The 17,496-nt window shown below is 42.5% G+C and overlaps 1 protein-coding gene across 2 annotated transcripts in view; it reads left to right on the forward strand.

Moving 5' to 3' along the window:
• The first annotated feature begins 6,880 nt into the window (after positions 1–6,880).
• SPNS2 (sphingolipid transporter 2) overlaps positions 6,881–17,496 on the forward strand; it is a 112,934-nt gene continuing 102,318 nt past the window's right edge. For both annotated transcript variants that reach the window (XM_018553361.1, XM_018553362.1), the window contains exon 1: positions 6,881–7,393. In XM_018553361.1, coding sequence (XP_018408863.1) covers positions 7,120–7,393 — 274 coding nt within the window. In that variant the 5' untranslated portion in view covers positions 6,881–7,119. The remainder of the gene's footprint in view (positions 7,394–17,496) is intronic.

A 17,496-nucleotide genomic window follows, 5' to 3' on the forward strand; every position in this document is an offset into this window, starting at 1 on the left:
GTCTCGAATTCTTGTCCGGGGGGGCGTACACGTTGATGAGCCTAACTGGCGAACCGTCTATGACCAGAAGGCGGCCACAGACGAGCTCATGGACGGATTCAACCGTGAGATGCCCTCCCCTGACAAGAACGTCTACACCCGCAGACTTACAGTCGCCACCCCCAGACCAGTAAGAGGGACCATGGGTCCACTCGGAGGACAGAGTGCTGTACCTCCTAGAGTAGGGTAGGGCGCATTCCTGCAGCATGAACACATCGCTACGCTGGGAGGAAAGAAAAGTCAGCACCATCTGCCTTCTAGACGTGTCCTTGATACTCCTCACATTGATGGAAAAGATGGAGATCTCAGCCATAATGTAGAGAGAGAAAAAGGGCTAGTCGGCAGGGGCCGATACTTACTTCCCCTGGAGGGGCTCGAGTCCATCCGCCGTCTCGGGGGACTGACCCGTGTCCTCTTCCTCCTCAGCGGCTCTCTGCTCGTTGAGCACCCTGATCGCCTCGTTGATGCCCACAAAGGCGTCCGCCCCCGGCTGGGGGCCTTCCTCCACCTCTGTGTTCACCGAAGCCTCAGTGTCCTCCTCCCGCATGTCTTCGCCGTCTGTTACCTGTTCGTCGTCGTTGTCGTCATGCTTGAATTTAATACTTGGACCACTGCCTCCTGATGTTTCTCTGTCATTCTTGATCTAGGTCAATAAAAATATTGATGCCACTGGGCAAGGCCGGATTTACTCCCCCTGCCACTACGGAGCCGGTGGGCGGAGCCTCGGGCCGCCCCGTCGTGATTGGACGGTGGCGGACCGTAGTGTGCGGCCGACGGACACCTTACACCGGTGCCCACAAACTTCCCCACAAGGTCACCGCTGCCGCCCCTCTGCCCTCTGCCGCCCCGAGGCCGGGCCTCGGTGGCCCTGTGGGAAATCCGGGCCTGCCACTGGGTCAGATAACAGTCAGAAAACTGTATTTTCAGGATGAGCAACACCCCCCTCTTCCTATAATGATCTCATGACAGAATGATCTCATGACTCTTGTTTTAAAGTGACATTAAACCCTCAGATTTTTTAACATAAAACAATACTGTAATGTGTGCCTTACTGTAATCCATGGTTGTTTCCCTTCTCTTTGCTGCTCTTCCTTTTAAATCTGTATCTGTTATCATGCTGGGCAGAACTTCTGTTTTGCAGCAGACTGCCTTGTCTCAGGAATGGATACATGGTGTCTGTGTATACGTTTGTATAAGCTTGTAACCTGAGCCAGCACTACAGGAAGAGGCCCTGAGCTGAAAAGGGAAGTTCTCCCCAAGCATGAGAAGACATGAGGATTTAAAAGGAAGAGCAGCAAAAAGAAGGGAAACTGCCATTGATTACAGTAAGGCACACATTACAGTATTGGTTTATGTTAAAAAATCTGAGGGTTTAATGTCACTTTAAGGTAAAATACCAGCATGTGAGCTAAATGATTAGTATGCCATACTTGCAACTCTTGGGTCATCTGCTGGTTCCACAAAGTCATCTTCCTGAAATTAGTTCTCCTTGTATCTGTGTAGTTTTTTTCCCTCCCACACTGCAAACTTACTGCTCGGTTAATTGGCTTTTATGATGGGTGTGCATGCTGGTAAATGTAGTAGGATCAATAGAGTATGACTTCCTCTGTGGGAATGGATTGAAAGTAATTCTGTTCTGTGCAACAAACACTGTAAAAAAAACAACAACAAAAAAACGATCAGGGCGATATAAAAATGAAACAAAACATTAGAGCACATTAGCTCCTATAGTTATCTTGCTAGAGATATTTAATATACATTTCACAAATTAACTGTCCACTCATAGATATCTTTTAAAGTAAAACAATGGCCTCCCATTAAAAAATATGTTCTGCAGCACTTAATTATAACTGCATCAGCTGCAACCTACAGTTTTATCTTAGTCCCCTTGCAAATTCCTGTTGATCCTGCTCATAAAAAGCAGCTTCCTCTGATGGTGTGACAATGATGCTGCACTGCTCCTGAATTCAGAGCAGAGTTGCCATTCTCGAGAAGGCTGTGCCTGAGAGTTTTTATGTTTACTTTATGAGACTTGTGCATCACATAATAACTGGATTTGAGACTTGTCTAGACAGGGGCTTTTAGTTGTACTTTAACTAGTAAGAGCCTTGACAGCATTACAATGAAATCCAGGACAACATAATCACCCCAATGATAAAAAAAAACACTGCTCCTGACAAGGTCGATCTAGAAGTTTGTAAACATACTTATTGAAGATGCGCATAAGATGTACTTCCTCAATGCACTACCACAATTTCACTGAGCCATGTGAATGTGGACACCCTTGTGTCACAGCTCTCACACAAAATACATTTAAAAATACAAAAAAAGTAGTTCCCCCAACCCTGCAAGCATACACATACTAACGTAAACAAAAACGTGTTGGGTGTGCCTACGTACAGGGCCGGATTTCCCACAAGGCCACAGAGGCCTGGCCTCGGGGTGGCAGGGAGTAAAGGGACGGCACAGCCGCTGAGCAGGATGTTTTTTTCTTCATTTAGCCCTGCTTCGGGCAGCTGTGACAGGAGAGCCAGCACAGTATGGTGCTCAAACTCCTGTATTGGAGGTGACAGATTCAATAAAAAGAACCCGTCAACTCCAAATGCTATCACATAGGGGCTTGTTAGCTCCTGTGTGATAGCAATAAAGGTAAGTGAAAAATAAAATAACATTTAAACAATTGATAAAAAGTAAAAAATAATAAAAGAAATACAAATTACAAGAAATAAATAAAAAATAAGTAGAAGAAGTAATAAGTAAAATTAAAAAGTGATTAAAAAAATAAAAAATAATAAAATGCAAAAATCATAAAAAATAGAAAAATAAAAGATAATAAGATAAAAAAAATGTAAAAAAAAGTTAAATAATAAATAGAAATTAAAAAGTGATAACAAAAACTTAAAACCAACCCTGCCACCCCCTGCCATCTGGTTGCCATTCTCCATGGGAGGGGGTGCACTGAGGATCCTGGCCTCGCCAGAGTGAGAGTAATAATTCTGGGGCCCATATTAATGGTTAACTTTAAACTGATGACCTGTATAGGCTTTTAAAGCATTGCCTATGGACAATTTGGGGTGCTGCATTTTGTTGCCACTTCACAGATGCACACAATTTTTAAGCTTGGCGTGTTGTGTATCTATTTACTCGGCATAACCTCATCTTTTATATTTTACAAAAAAATGGGTATTATATTGTGTTTCTGTGCACTAAAATTAACTTAAGTGTAATTTTTACTGAAATTTTGGGTTTGATAAAGAGTTGTGCAAATATTATGCAACATAAAGATGTGTCATTTTTTCATGCCTAAAATGTGGATTGTAACGTGCAAAAAAAATGCCTTGGCAGTAAAAGGGTTAAGGGGTTAGGTGTTAGGAGGAAGATTAAGGGCCATTTTCACCTCTGCGTTTTGGTGTATTATAAAATGCTGCCTTGCCTTGCTGTAGTTTGTAGCAAAATGCTCCTTATATGAGGCTGAATGGTAATGTGTGTAAAATGCATGTAAAAGGCCCTCTAACGCACTTATATATACTACACCTAAAACACAAAGGTGGGAAATGGCCCATGTTTAATAAAGGCTTACTAGGTCTCAATTTTTAATGCAATCTGTGTGGTGATGTAGTTTGCGGTTTGCAATATACATTTGCTGAAGACTGTTCAGCTTCCATGCTGACATGTGCTGCACCCAGTTCATGTCATACTGTGAGGCTTCTTTAAACTGTCTGCAGAAGTAATCACATCTGCTTGCCCTTGGAAACCTAATTGTTTGGACAGCTAATCACATCTACATTAATGAACCACTGAAAACACTTTAATGAATAGAACACAGCTTTTTTTTCGAATGCAAATGAGCTTCAATTATTTCACGGTCCTTTGCTAGCAACCTTAAAGAAGAGAGCAGCTAGACAAACACATACAAAGTGTATCAGCGAAATCTTTGGAATACACCTAGGGACAAGTATCCATCTTATTGAAATACTTGTGTTAGAGGGGAAACTAAAGATTAAATTGATGTCTTTTTATAAAACGATTGCAAACATCCAATGATTAGAAAATCACAATTGCCCTCATTTGCAGGTTTACAAAGACTAGGGCATAGAAAACTGGTGTGTAGCTGCCAGCCAGGTTTCATGTGTACAGGGATTCAAGTCACCTGATTGGTTCTTTGCACAATGGCTCCATTTCACCTTTCCCTAGTGTCAGTGAATCAGCCTCAGTGTATTATCTGTACTGCCATGGCAACCATAACTTAGTTGGTAACTAAAGTTTCTGACTTCTAAATGGTACTTGATAGATACTGTTGTGACAATCACTACCAATACTAAGCTTGGGGGCTGGTTGAAGACATTCCCAAAATGATGGGAATAATATCAAGCAGCTTTGGACCTACTACATCCCATGGACCATGTAGCGGTCACTAGCAAAACTTAAGGTGGAACTCCAGGAATAATCTTTTGGGTAAAATGAGATTAGGCCTGCTTGACTCCATCAATATCTGGTATCTGGAGGGCCACTGTGGATGCTCAAAGTAACTGTAGTTGTCTATACTACATACAGTCAGTGCTGGTCTCTTTTGCTATGCTGGCTTCCATTCTCAAGTTTCATTCCTCTCATTCTTCTCCAAAGGCTAGTTGCCTGGCTTTTAAACTTCTGAGTAACAGATCTGGAATAAGCATATAAGAGAAGACATGAAATACCATTCTCACCGCTTGTACCACCAATCTTCATTCTACGATTGTGGAAGAGTATTCTGAATCTGATATCCTTTCAGGTGGTGTGTTGGATGTCTTGTCCCCTGCTGTGTCCTGAGGTTCCATCCTCTAGATGTGTCCTGTACTGACACAGGGGCCAGCAGATGGAACCACAGCATGCAGAGGGGAGACTATTCATCTGACAAACACAGAAGTGTGTTGGGTGCAAAAGATTCTTCAGTAGCTTCATTTCCTCAACAGAGCGGTGATTGGCATCTGAACTGGTATTAATACAAATCTTCTTTTAGTCCCTGTTCACGCCTTTGCAATTTAAAAGAGCTATGGCTGACAAAAGGAATCCCATTATTTTTAATGGGACCCATTAACAACTATGCAACATGTTTTTGTGCGACATGGAAAATAGTGCAGGCACTTCTTTTGGTGCATTTTTAGCCCCATAGACCTCCATCAAAGTGCATGAAAAATACATGAAGAATGCGTGTAACATTCATTTTCGTGCATTTTATCACATGACAACAAACTCCCACCCCCAGTGACATATTTTATTTCACCGTCATTGGTTAAAACAAAACTGTATCATGCATGAAAATCTACACCGGTAGACTTTTGCACGAGCGTTCTTACGAAAAATCTCTTCAGAACATCCAATGATGCTATCAGAGACTTGACGAATGTCTATCGAAATTTCATTTGATATCAACATTCAATTTTGGAAATGAATAGAGTTTCCTGAACGAAAGCCACACTCACTGTTAAAATTTCCTTCATGAAACAAAGAATTTCCGCTCTGCTCCTTCAATTTTTTTTCCTCACTAAGACTGAAAACGATTCTCGATTTGACCCATGTTCCAAAAACAAGTGTTTGTGAACAAAACTCTACTCGCATATGGCCAGCTTAAGGCCACTTTCACATGGGCACCTCCATTCCATCTCAGCAGGAGATCTGTAGACGGACATATGTGACATCCTTGTCTGTTCCATTGTTTCCTCCATCCCATGATAGAGGAATAACTTTTATTCCTGGGGTGGCCGGCTGTAAACAGATGTGTGCACACTTTTATATCTGCCCACATCCGATCAGGTTTACAGAATCGGGGCTGGATGCAAACTTATTGCCCTTGCTGCAATAAACCTGAACAGTCCCGGATGTAAACGGACATACATCTGTTTACTTTGCGGTCTGTTTCTGATCCGTCTAATGACTAAATGTCTGTGGACCTTACACAGAGACATTTTTTTAGTCTACTATAGGTGGTGACAGAGTTGCTGTAGGTGCCATTCACACCTAAACGTCAGTGTTTCAAGTTTTTTCTCAGGCTTTTCTTAAGCATTTTTGAGCATTTTTACACTTGTCAATGCCCGTTTGCCAAGTGTTTTTTCGCATGTTTTTCAGCTTGTGCTGTCCTCCATTTTGTTCCCCAGTTTTTTTTTTTGCACAGGAAGTGGCTCTTGCACGACAAAATGCTCAAACGCTTAGGGGCCATAGAAAAAAATGGGATTCCTTGTGTTCAGACTTTTCTATCTCCGAGCTTTGAGCTACAAAACGCCTAGGCGTGAACGGGGTGCGTGTTGCCACTGAAAGGAATGGGCTGCCCTACGCGTGACAAACGTGGCAAAGAAGCTCATGCAGCAGTTTGATCTGCAAGCTTCATGCATTTTCTGACTGCATGTTTAAAAAGTAATTGTGCCACAAGTGTGTAACATGTTTTCCTGTGTTGCTTTGGCAAAGTGTGACTGGGGTCACTCTAAGGGCCACTTTGACATGGCTTCCAGTGAGGTGAATATCACACAGCCACTTTGTCAAGGCTTCCAGTGAGGTGAATATCACACAGCCACTTTGTCAAGGCTTCCAGTGAGGTGAATGTCACACAGCCACTTTGAGAAGGCTTCCAGTGAGGTAAATATCACACAACCACTTTGTCAAGGCTTCCAGTGAGGTGAATGTCACACAGCCATTAGCTGCTGGGAGATGGTGCAGATAAGCAGTGTGAAGCATAGACGACGAGTGGCCAGCAGGTGGCGCTGTACATGATGCTGCTGATGATAATGGCTTTACTGGAGCTACAATCAGGTGTGGGCTCTTCATTCGTCTCTGGCACTGTGCTGTAGGAGGAGCTTCCTCAGCCCGAAGTGCCCTTAGAGGCACACACCTCTCTCTGCAGTAGAGGAGGGCAACACAAGGGGGGAGGAAGCTCCTGAGCTGTCAAGTGTCAAATCATTCCAGCAGCTGTGCGATGTGGTGCTGAACCCTATACATCACCGACACCCAGCGCTGCTTTGTTTCATTCACTGAGGGGGACACAATATAAGCAACGTGAGTCTCTTCCATTCAGCTGCCCGGAATCACTGGAGGAGCTCCGGGCAGCAGCTCATGATGTGCTTAGAGAGTGATGGAGCGGGCACGGGTGGCAGCAGCCAGGACTGCATCCCGGGAGCGGAGGACGGCGGAGGAGTGGAGACCTTGTCTGGCAGGATAAACCCCGTCCCGACCGTTCTGGATATTAAATCCCCCGAGATCGAGAGCCCGGCTATCAAAGCCTGCCTGGACAAGAAAGCCCCCAATATGAAGAGAGCCAGGGTGGCAGCGGCTGGCATCCTGAGTGTGGGCAACGTGCTGAATTACCTGGACAGGTATACAGTGGCAGGTGAGTGATGTGTGTAGACTGTGATCAGCTAGATGACCAGTGGTAGTAAATGATCAGCAGAACCTGTATGTATAAAGGCCACCATGTCACAGAGCAGTGCAGCCACTGTGTACACTGGATTCTAGCAGCATCTAACCTACTGATCACATCCTACACCATGGCTGCACATAGCCAGGGGACACTAGAAAGAGCAGCACGTGCATTCTTTTATGTACTTGCTGGATTAAAGATCTCCTTTGGGGGTAAAATGGAAGCAGGCAGGGGTGATGTGCATGAAATCACTGGCTTTTGTTCCTCATTATAAAGCCAGGATTGTCAATAAAACAAGATTTCCACCACCGTCTCATCACATTTGTTAAACATGTATTGTAAACACTGCATGGATAGTGAGCTTGTTGTATATTTAATACATGTTTTTTAAATCTATTATACAAATATGAATCCATAGTGTGACCACATCCTGTACCTGGTGTCAGCAGGACAAACTTGTATTTTCATTATCAGAGGCACTGAAGGCATTCAACAATTGGGAGGCAATAGCATTCAAGGTCATTTCGGCTGTCTATGTCTCGTATATTTTTGAATATTTTACTATGTAAAGACGCCATGGAATCCAACAATTGAGCATTCAATGGTTGTGCACATATTTCACAATCAGAAAATATGAATATCGTATCTGCCTGATGAATGCACATGGGCATCAGGCTTTTGCAGCACTGCAGGATTTCACGTCAAGCTTGGTGTTCAGTATTATATAAAGAAAATGCAGATAATCGAGCACATGCGCCCAGTTTTGTGCTATGTGATCCAGCCATAGAAACCATAGCGTGTTTCTAAAATAGTATGGAGAATGTACAATGTGTGCTCAGTTGGCAGAATAACAAAGATGACCACCATTGTAGACATTAAAGGGTAATTCCACTTTCCCTGGTGAATTTGGAAAAAATTAATTACCTCCTCCAATCTGGCCCCCTCCAAATCCCCCTGCTATAGTCCTACCCCCTCTGCCGATGCGGGTGTACTATCCGTACCCTGTACTGACGTGTAGCGCCACCCTGCGCTCTGGATTTTGAATCTTGCTCGCAATGGCGAAAATTCATTGGTCAGCAACTGACTACGCAGACCAATGAGAAGCACTTCTGACCGCGCTGACCAATGAGAAACACTTCATGCTAAGAGCACTCATCATTTGCAAGCGAAATTCAGAGTGCAGGGCTGCACTACACGGCAGTACGGGGGTATGGATAGTATACCCCCATCGGTGGAGGGGAAAGAGCATTCGCCCAAAGGTAAGTATAGCAAGAAGTGGGAGAGGGGCCAGATTGGAGGAGGTAATTCCATTTTCCCAAATTCATCTGGGAAAGTGGAATTACCCTTTAAGAACAAATTGTGCAGCATCATGTCAAAGCATGGTGTTTTTGGCTTTACCAGGTCATTGTGTTGTACAGCACAAGGCTCAGGGCATAGGCTGATAGCTTTTGGATGGGTGGCTGAAATGGTATAGTGCTCTTTCGAGCTACGTTTTTAAAACAATAAAAAAAAACTGAGCTCCACACCTGCCAAGAAAATAGATTAATCTAAATGAATTTTGTTCTTCTTTATTAATATGCAACCTTGGGGTGTATATTGCAGAATATTGCCAGCAGGTGAAGGACCGGAGAATGTTTAACTAATATCTTGCTGGATTACTGTACAGTATAGTTTGCCAGTTCTTTTTAGTCACATGTAAAACTTGGAGCACAGATGACATCTCAAGGTTTTTGACCATGTGTAAACCAAGATGAGAGCCTGCCCCATCCCAGGGGGTTATGGGTGTGAGTGAGAGAAGAGACCACAAGTATATAATAGCACGTTATGCTTTCACAAGCCATGTTCTTAACTTAACTGGAACTTACTAAAAAGATTCCAAAGCTGTATTTTGCATTTTTGATGCTGCATTTTGTTTTATATTTGAGTTTGAATGCTTGTGTGTTCACATTGTGTATGTAAATACCAATGACAACATTTTTACACTGTCATTGCATTGCTAGCACAGGAATGCTTGTGTCCTAAGCTTCCACCTCCAGTGTGGCTGACACATATCTTTACATGCCATGACCCTTAAGTGTTTTTTTTTAGCTTTAGGCCAAGTAAACTAAGTTCAACCGTTGGGATTTTATAAAAAAAAAATACAAAAACTGGCCACCACTTGGAAGCTCACCATCAGGAAACAATGCACATTTTATTTACTGTACTAATCTTCAGATCAACATACTGCATTGTGATTACCATAATGTTTCTGTTTTTTTTTACTAGTTGTCAGGAGTGATCCATTGTTCATCACTTTTATTGCGTTACCAGTGTTTGTAGGCATTACTGATTTTCTACATTGTCATATGTAATACTTCTATAACACAGGATGGTTCTATTGACTCATGATTACTTCTGCTGTGATCAGAGCTGTCACTGGGGGCTTAGTTTGCGGTGTCTGTGGTGTGTAGAAATGCAATTCAATGGATAGTGTTTCCCAGCCTTCTGCTACTGTGTGATATATATATATATGCCAATATTTGTCACACTGCCATTGTCTCGTGTTAATTGTGTGATGTTTTTAGGTAAAAATGAACAGTGACAATTATGTAATCTAAACTTTCTGTTAAATACTCAGTCATTACAGAGCATCATATAGTTATAATGTATCACAATACGGAGGAAAGGAAACATATTTCCCATAGCTAGTCAATAGCCTAACAGTAGCCCAAGTTATAAGATGGCGGTCATGGGCAGAGCAGAAATAAAGCATGCAGTAGGGGGTGACTTTTGCACTTGTACAGGATAGTAGCCTTGAATGCTTGCTAGAATCCAAATCAATATGTAGTAGTAATAATAGGCCACTTGAAGTAGTTTTTAAGGAGCAAGATGCATATCAATGAGGTGTATTACATAACCAACTCTCTACTAGGGTTGCCACCTTTTCTTCAAATGAAACCTGAACACTCTAGCGCTGTGCATGGCAATTATTTTTTTTGAGAATATAGAGGAGAGAGCGAGGAGAGGCAGCCAGGAGTACATTAGCAATATCCATTACATTAGCCAGCAATACATTAAACAGCAATACACAATAATACAAAGCTACATACTGTTGTTCTGGGTTGGCGCCCGGATGTCTCCAGGTGGCCTGTGCGGGCTCTCAGGTGGGCTGGGAGACTCTCAGGTAGGCTGTTTGGCCTATGGTGTCTCACCAAGGGTCCGCAGGCGGGCAGCACGGTGTCAGGGAGCCAGAAGAGGAGAAGGAGGCGGAGGAGCAATTACAGATGTGGCTGCCGAGGTCCCCGGGAATGCGTGATCTCGGGCAGCATCTGCCTGAAACCCGGATCTGCCTGTGTACAGGTGCCCGCAGTTCAGAGGAAGATCTGATGTCAGGCCAATGTAACTGCCCGAGATTGTGCTGGCTGTGGACCTCAACAGCCACATCTGTCAGAAAATGTAAAGTGCCGGTGTCAGCACTGAGTGTCTTGTGTCCGGGTGTCCTCTGGCTGGACACCCGGATACAAGACTCCAAAACCAGACTGTCCGGGTGAAAACCAGACTGTCCGGGTAAAAAAACGGACAGGTGGCAACTCTACTCTCTACTGGGGCACAGCTGCCATGCCTTTATCAGTGGACAGCTCTTCAACTAATGTGTAGTTTGGTGTATCCAACATGCACTGACCCATAACAGCCAGAGAATCTGCAGGCTGAACCACTCAAAAGATGTATTGTTGCATCAAGCAAAAAAGCAACATGATGCTTTTTGATTGGTCATAATCAATCTTAGTAGTGCAGCAACCTCCAGATTTAGGGGGCTATTCACAAAAGGGTGAAGAGTTTGGAGAAGGCAGGAGAAGTGAACAATCTGGGACAGGGGTGCCCACAAGGTCGATCGCGATCTACCAGTCGATCGCATAGCGATCACTGGTAGATCGCACTGTCCTCTCCTCCCGCCGCTTCTCTGGATCCCCGCTGCTCCCCCCAGCGGGGTTCCGAGAAGAAGTGAAGGACGGGAAAAAAAAGAAATAATGAAAATAAAAAATAGTAAAAATAAAATGAAAAAAAATGTAGTGTTTTTCTTGCCTCAGGTGCAAAAGGAGCTGGCTACGGCTATGCTCCCGTGGTGCTCGTGCAGCTGCCGTCTGAATGTGTCAGACGCTGCAGATGGAAAGGTGCAGGACACCCCATGTGCAACGTCGGCCACACGAGCACCACGGGAGGACAGGACGCCGGGACCTGTAGGGCGCACTAATATGTAAGCCGGCCGACTCCCTGCGTTCAGGTGCGGGAGAGGGTGTGGGGCTATATTGAAGTCAATGGCATCGCCCACAGTGCGATCTCCCGCACTCGGAACGCAGGCATGTTAGTGCCTTCATTCCGGTCCAGTGCGATCTGCAAAAATAGTGCTTGCAGAATTTTTGCGGATCGCCCTGGACTGGAACACAGGCACTAATGCAGGCGATCGCAATGTGGGCGAGGGGCCTGCCTGCGAAGCCTGGCTGCGGTGCCATTGACTTCAATGCACCGCCACGCCCCCTCCCGCCCCTGAATGCAGGTGTTTTTTTTCGTTGGTAGATCTCAATGAGCTCCTCATTTGAAAAGTAGATCTCCAGATGAAAAATAGTGGGCGCCCCTGATCTAGGACAACATAGCTGAACTGGAAAGTGAGCTGAATTGGAGAATTTTTCCAAATCAGCTATGTTGTCCTAGATTGTTCACTTCTCCTGCCTTCTCCAAACTCTTCACCCATTAGTGTTGCTATTGTTGGCATCATTCATGCTCCTTCGTGCTTACGTTCTTTAATAACAAAGCTATACTCACCCAATCCTCAGAGCCGGCCAACTATGACAGCGCTCCCTCCTGCCTGTTTCCTCCTATTCAAATGAGGGCTGTTTTGCTTGTGTCTCTATAATTGAATCTATTATGCTGCCTTGTATATATGCCTCAAACAACTGGTGCAGGGCTACAGGATACTGGCATAGTCAGCAAACTCATTTTTTGCACAATTTCAGAAAATGCAATATATTACCAAAATTAATTATACATTCATTTTGTGTTTTATGAACTTGTGACAATGTGTGGGAACTGTTTTCGTTTTTTTTGTGAGAGTCTGTATGTTTACAGAGAAAACTACTTAAGAATGATAGATATGCAGCTTGTCACAAACTTTTATGGAGAGTAAAAAATTCCATAACAAGCAATCTGATTGGAATTATTTTTTTTTAAATGGGTGTTATATTATTCTTAGGAGCTTTACTTCAAGTGAGCCTGTCACAATTCAAACTGAGCCTGTGATGGGAAAAAGCAAAAGCAGAGGTTACCATCAGTGTGAGTTGATTGGTTGTTATGGGCAGCCAGCACTCTTCATACATAAGTCTCGTCTTTTTAGGATTGGTAGCTTGCAGCAGTTTACAAGAAAGGAAATCAAGTTGTTGAAAAGGATCCAGTCAATGTATCATTCTGGGGCCAAGAATAACAGTTGCTCTTGAGAATTTATGTGGCATAAATGTATGCTATTCATGTGCTGCAGCGTATTGCACCATGTTAGAGCACATCAGAACCCACTGCGGGGAAAATGCATCTTTTATTGCAGTGCGCTGCATTGATATGAGTTGAACCCATAGGACATAAGGGAAATAGCCTTGTTCTTGTGTTGAGACTTCATTGGGCAACACAACACAATGCTGCCGGTGTGAAAGTCCTAAAATAATCTTTAGGATTAAAAGTGCTACAAGTGCGATAAATAATATTGTATTAAAAAAAATCATAGTTCTCTAGAAACTGGCACAGGGGCGGACAAATTTCCTCATGCCCCTGTCTCTGGTAGTCATGCCTGTGGCTGCCAGTGTCTTACACAGCAGCTGGAGTGCCAAGGTTGCCTACCCTTGTACTAGCATGTATGCACACTTCTTTTTCTTTAGAAAATAGACATAAAAACACCATCACACTAAATGAATTTACTCTCTGATTTATAAAGAATAATACTTGGTCTCTTCTGACATTCGCTTTCAAATATCATGATCTTAGTTTCTGCTGGTTGCCACAGAAACTAGCTGATAATGATTTCTAAACATTAGTATTACTCCTCTTCCTTAGGGAACAACAGACAACTTCATAATTGTACACCTAGGGAGTGTTCCAATATGTGCACTGATAGTAAGTTCATCTATTTTTAGGTGGCTAATTGGCCATACAAGTAGTTACAGTATAGCTACCTGTATATTAATATTTAAATGATGTGTTATATGTGCTTTTGTAGATCTGATTCTGGAGGAGTTTTGTCCTGGGCTTCTCAAGCAGTTATATTAGTGAGAGATGCCTATGGATATTCTAAATGTGATTGTCAGTTCAAGATACACATTTGTAGAATGTAAGCTCTCAGGGTCCTTCTAATCCAAATGTATTGTAATTGAACTGTCTCCTCATATGTTGTAAAGTGCTGTGCAAACTGTTGGCACTATATAGATCCTGTATAATAGCAATAATGTTGGGGCAGAAAAACTAATGTCATTCTGTCAAATATTTGGCGCATGGCAACCTGCTTTTTGTAGATGTGCCAACGGTTTGAACAGAAAGATGGGTCTAGTGCGGCAAATATCCCTCGTGCGACTTTTTGCACAAAAAGTTTCACAATCTGCACCAAAATAAATGTTGGTTAGGAATCTGAGTTTGTCAATATTTGGTGCAGTAGAGGTGTGCAGTCGTGGGCCGAGAGGATGATGGGACAAGACAATATTTCACTATGAATCTTATATTTTACTATGCATCAGGTAATCTATATGCAGTGTAACAGAATAATTGTTATGACATGTGATGCCAAATAAAAATAATTTAATATGCCAAAAACAAATTTATAAAACATGTGATGGCAAAAAAAAAATGATTTCCATGTGCGACAATTCACAGTCCGCAATAACTGCCAGTCTTACTTTATCTGGCCAATGGGTTAACACAACTCTTTCTTTGGAGGGACAGTTTAGCTGGACTGGGAATTTATTTTATTTGGGATGACTATTCGGTCATTTCAGGTTTAGAAGACACCCATAAAAAGCTTTGTAAGAGAAAAAGACTATTCGTTGAGTTGGATTTTATTTTCTGCTAGGTTATTATCTGTCCCTGTAAGCAGTGCACATTTTTCTGTAGCCGTCAATTACCACCCATTGTTATGGTTAGGTTTCCCTACCTTTTCGTTGAACAGACAACATATTATGACCTTATATTTGAGCGCTTTTCTGAAATTGCATACCATTTGTTTCTAGTGTCAAATAGTTTTGAATTTGTCAAAGATCTAGATCAGACCTGTCAATCTTAGATGAAACAGTGGGCCGAATGGAGAGGACTAAATCTTCAAGGAGGCTCACATTATGTGTACTGTGGGCTTTATTATGTCTACTGAGGGCCGTTCCTACTTAATTACATGAAAAGATTATGGCACTTCAGAGCACAACAGTATCATTAAAATTGCAACGTATGATGCGTAATCACAGAGAAAAGGGCCATAAAATATTTCCTGAAGTATTTAGCTGTAAAATTATGTAAGGAAGTGTAAGTTATCGACTGGAGAACAGCTTTTTTCATACTACAGAGAAGAGGGCCGCATGCAGCTCTTAGAAGACCAGTCCAACATGCTTAAGCTCGATGCTTGAGCTGCCCATACACCTTACGAATATCGTCCAATTTGCGCATGTGATCGCGTTTTCGTCCGATATTCGTAAGGTTGATGAGCAGTGTACAACCGCAAATACTGTGCAATCAATTGACTTTTGACTAACCAGCAAGTTAGAAAACTTCGGTCGATCGTCCGATTTTCGCAAGTTTGGTGGCATTTCCGTACATCAAAATTCGTACGACTTACACTGCTCATGCGCAAACGAAAATGCGTGTGGTCGATTACCGCAATTCGTCCAGGTGCTTTTTTTAAATTACTGCTGATTGAACCTTATAATAATCGGGGCAGGATGGGGCCGCGGTACGAAAATCGTACAACGCTTCGATCATCGGACTACCAGTACTTTTTTATTCAGCACAGTGCAGTACACTGTGGTACAACCGCATTGCACCGCTCTACATCCATAGAACTTAAAGAAATGTCACTTATGACATTTATAAAAAGTTCTAACAAAAAAAAACAGTGTGTGCGTCGCGATCAAGTGCATCAGGACTGTTCTGGGCACAGGCACAGCAGTGACCATGTAGTGTAGCGTGGCTTCTGGTGTGAATGGGCCTGTACTGTAAAAGTTAAACTTGACTCCACAGCTTCGTACCTCCCAAGCCTCCCAAATGGTCCTTTAATATAATTGGCTACCCTACTGACCAACAGGGAGATGTAAAGCGGACCTTAACACTGCAGTATGGAATATAAAAAACAAAGTGCAGCAGACCACCATGCTTCAAAGGGGAAAAGCCGCTCCTTCCGTGCGCCAGCAAGCTAAATTATTCTTAATGTACCGCTGTCACACCCCCTTCTTACGATGCATCGCTATTCTCGAACATGCGCATATGAAAAAATGAAACTAGTGGTCCACAGTGCATGCCGTAAAGAGTAACCTTGGAGCCAGTTGGCTGCTAGAACGCTCCCTCTTCTACTTTGCTGCAGTGATGGTATGTCCCTCAGTGTCCTCACGTCCTATACACAGTGTATAGGACGTGATGACTCAAGCATCGTTAGACCACTGGAGTGGAGGGAGAGAGGCTGGAAGGACCAGTCTAAGAGCAAGCCGGCTCTAAGGTTCAGGTGAATATAACTTTTCTTTATTTTACACCCTAAACGAAAACAAGCACTTAACCCGTGCAGTGCGGGGGTTGACCCACTGCAAGGTGTATGAATAATTTGCCCCAGAGTTCTTCTTTAAAACAATATTTTTATTGTTTTACCAGACATAAAAATATAATAATCAGATATCATAAAGAAAAGGTTTGGTTGTTCATAATTCATGTAAACATGTCAAGTAACAACTTTGTCAATTACCTGGTAAGTCTCCCTACTGTGTGTATGAAGAGAAAATGAAGTATTCTTTAATGCCTCATGTAGAACCTGATTCTTGCACATAAATGGCTATACATTACGCTGCTGTTAGGTAGAAGAGAACATACATCAATAGAAAGGAATGTCCTCCTTGAGGAGTGGAATACGTCTGGAATGTGTATGATCACCTGTTACGCCTTCATATACCATGCATTAACTTCTGTATGTGTCATATAGAAAGTAAGGTGTTAAGATACCATCTAAAACACAGTGGGTGTCTCACTAGACTTACATTTTTTGAAATACTTAAAGTGACACTGAACTCAGGAGTTAAATCTTAAAAATACATTCAAGTACCTTAACTACTAACAAAAATGTATCTTATTTGTGTATCACTCAGCTGAATTGGTGCTGACACTGTCCTTCCTTCTGGAGGGTCGATACTTTTGTTCCCCATGGTTCCTGTGTGTGTTGTAAAGTAGTCACCACTCCAAGCTCTCTCCTGTAGTGGACTACAATCTCATGTTTAGTTTACTCATTTGTATTGTGATACACAAATAAGATACATTTTTGTGAATAGTTGGGGTACTTGAATGTATTTTAAAGATTTAACTCCTGAGTTTAGTGTCACTTTAAGATAGAGAAACCTGGGTGTCACTCTAATGTCACCACATGTCTCACAGCAATTTACAAAGTTTACATTCATAACAGGAAGGACAGCATTCCGGATACTTGATTAATAGGGCAAAGCCAATAGCAATTCCACTGTCTACAATGAAAGTGTTACATGGTGGAGGGCTTGTATATGGCTTGTGTATCTTAACAGTAATGGATAAAAGATGAAGTATTCTAACTATTCATTCGTATTATACAGTAGGTATGCCGTATGCCTAACAGGTTGGCAACTGCTGTATAAAAGAGGGAATCCACTTTTGGCATGGCATTTACATCAGTGAAAAAATAATCTATATATTTTGGTAAATTAGTATTTCTACAAAAGGAATCTAGTTGCTGTGCTTTCAAAATGTGTTCAATGAATGTTCAATGAATGATTTAGCAAACTCCAATTTACAGCCTTGCAGGCAAAGTATATTTCATCCCAAACAAATATAATTGCTAATGATATACT

This window comes from Nanorana parkeri, unplaced genomic scaffold, assembly GCF_000935625.1.
Source record: "Nanorana parkeri isolate BGI_ZX_2015 unplaced genomic scaffold, ASM93562v1 scaffold118, whole genome shotgun sequence".
In the NCBI taxonomy this organism is placed as follows: Eukaryota; Metazoa; Chordata; class Amphibia; order Anura; family Dicroglossidae; genus Nanorana; species Nanorana parkeri.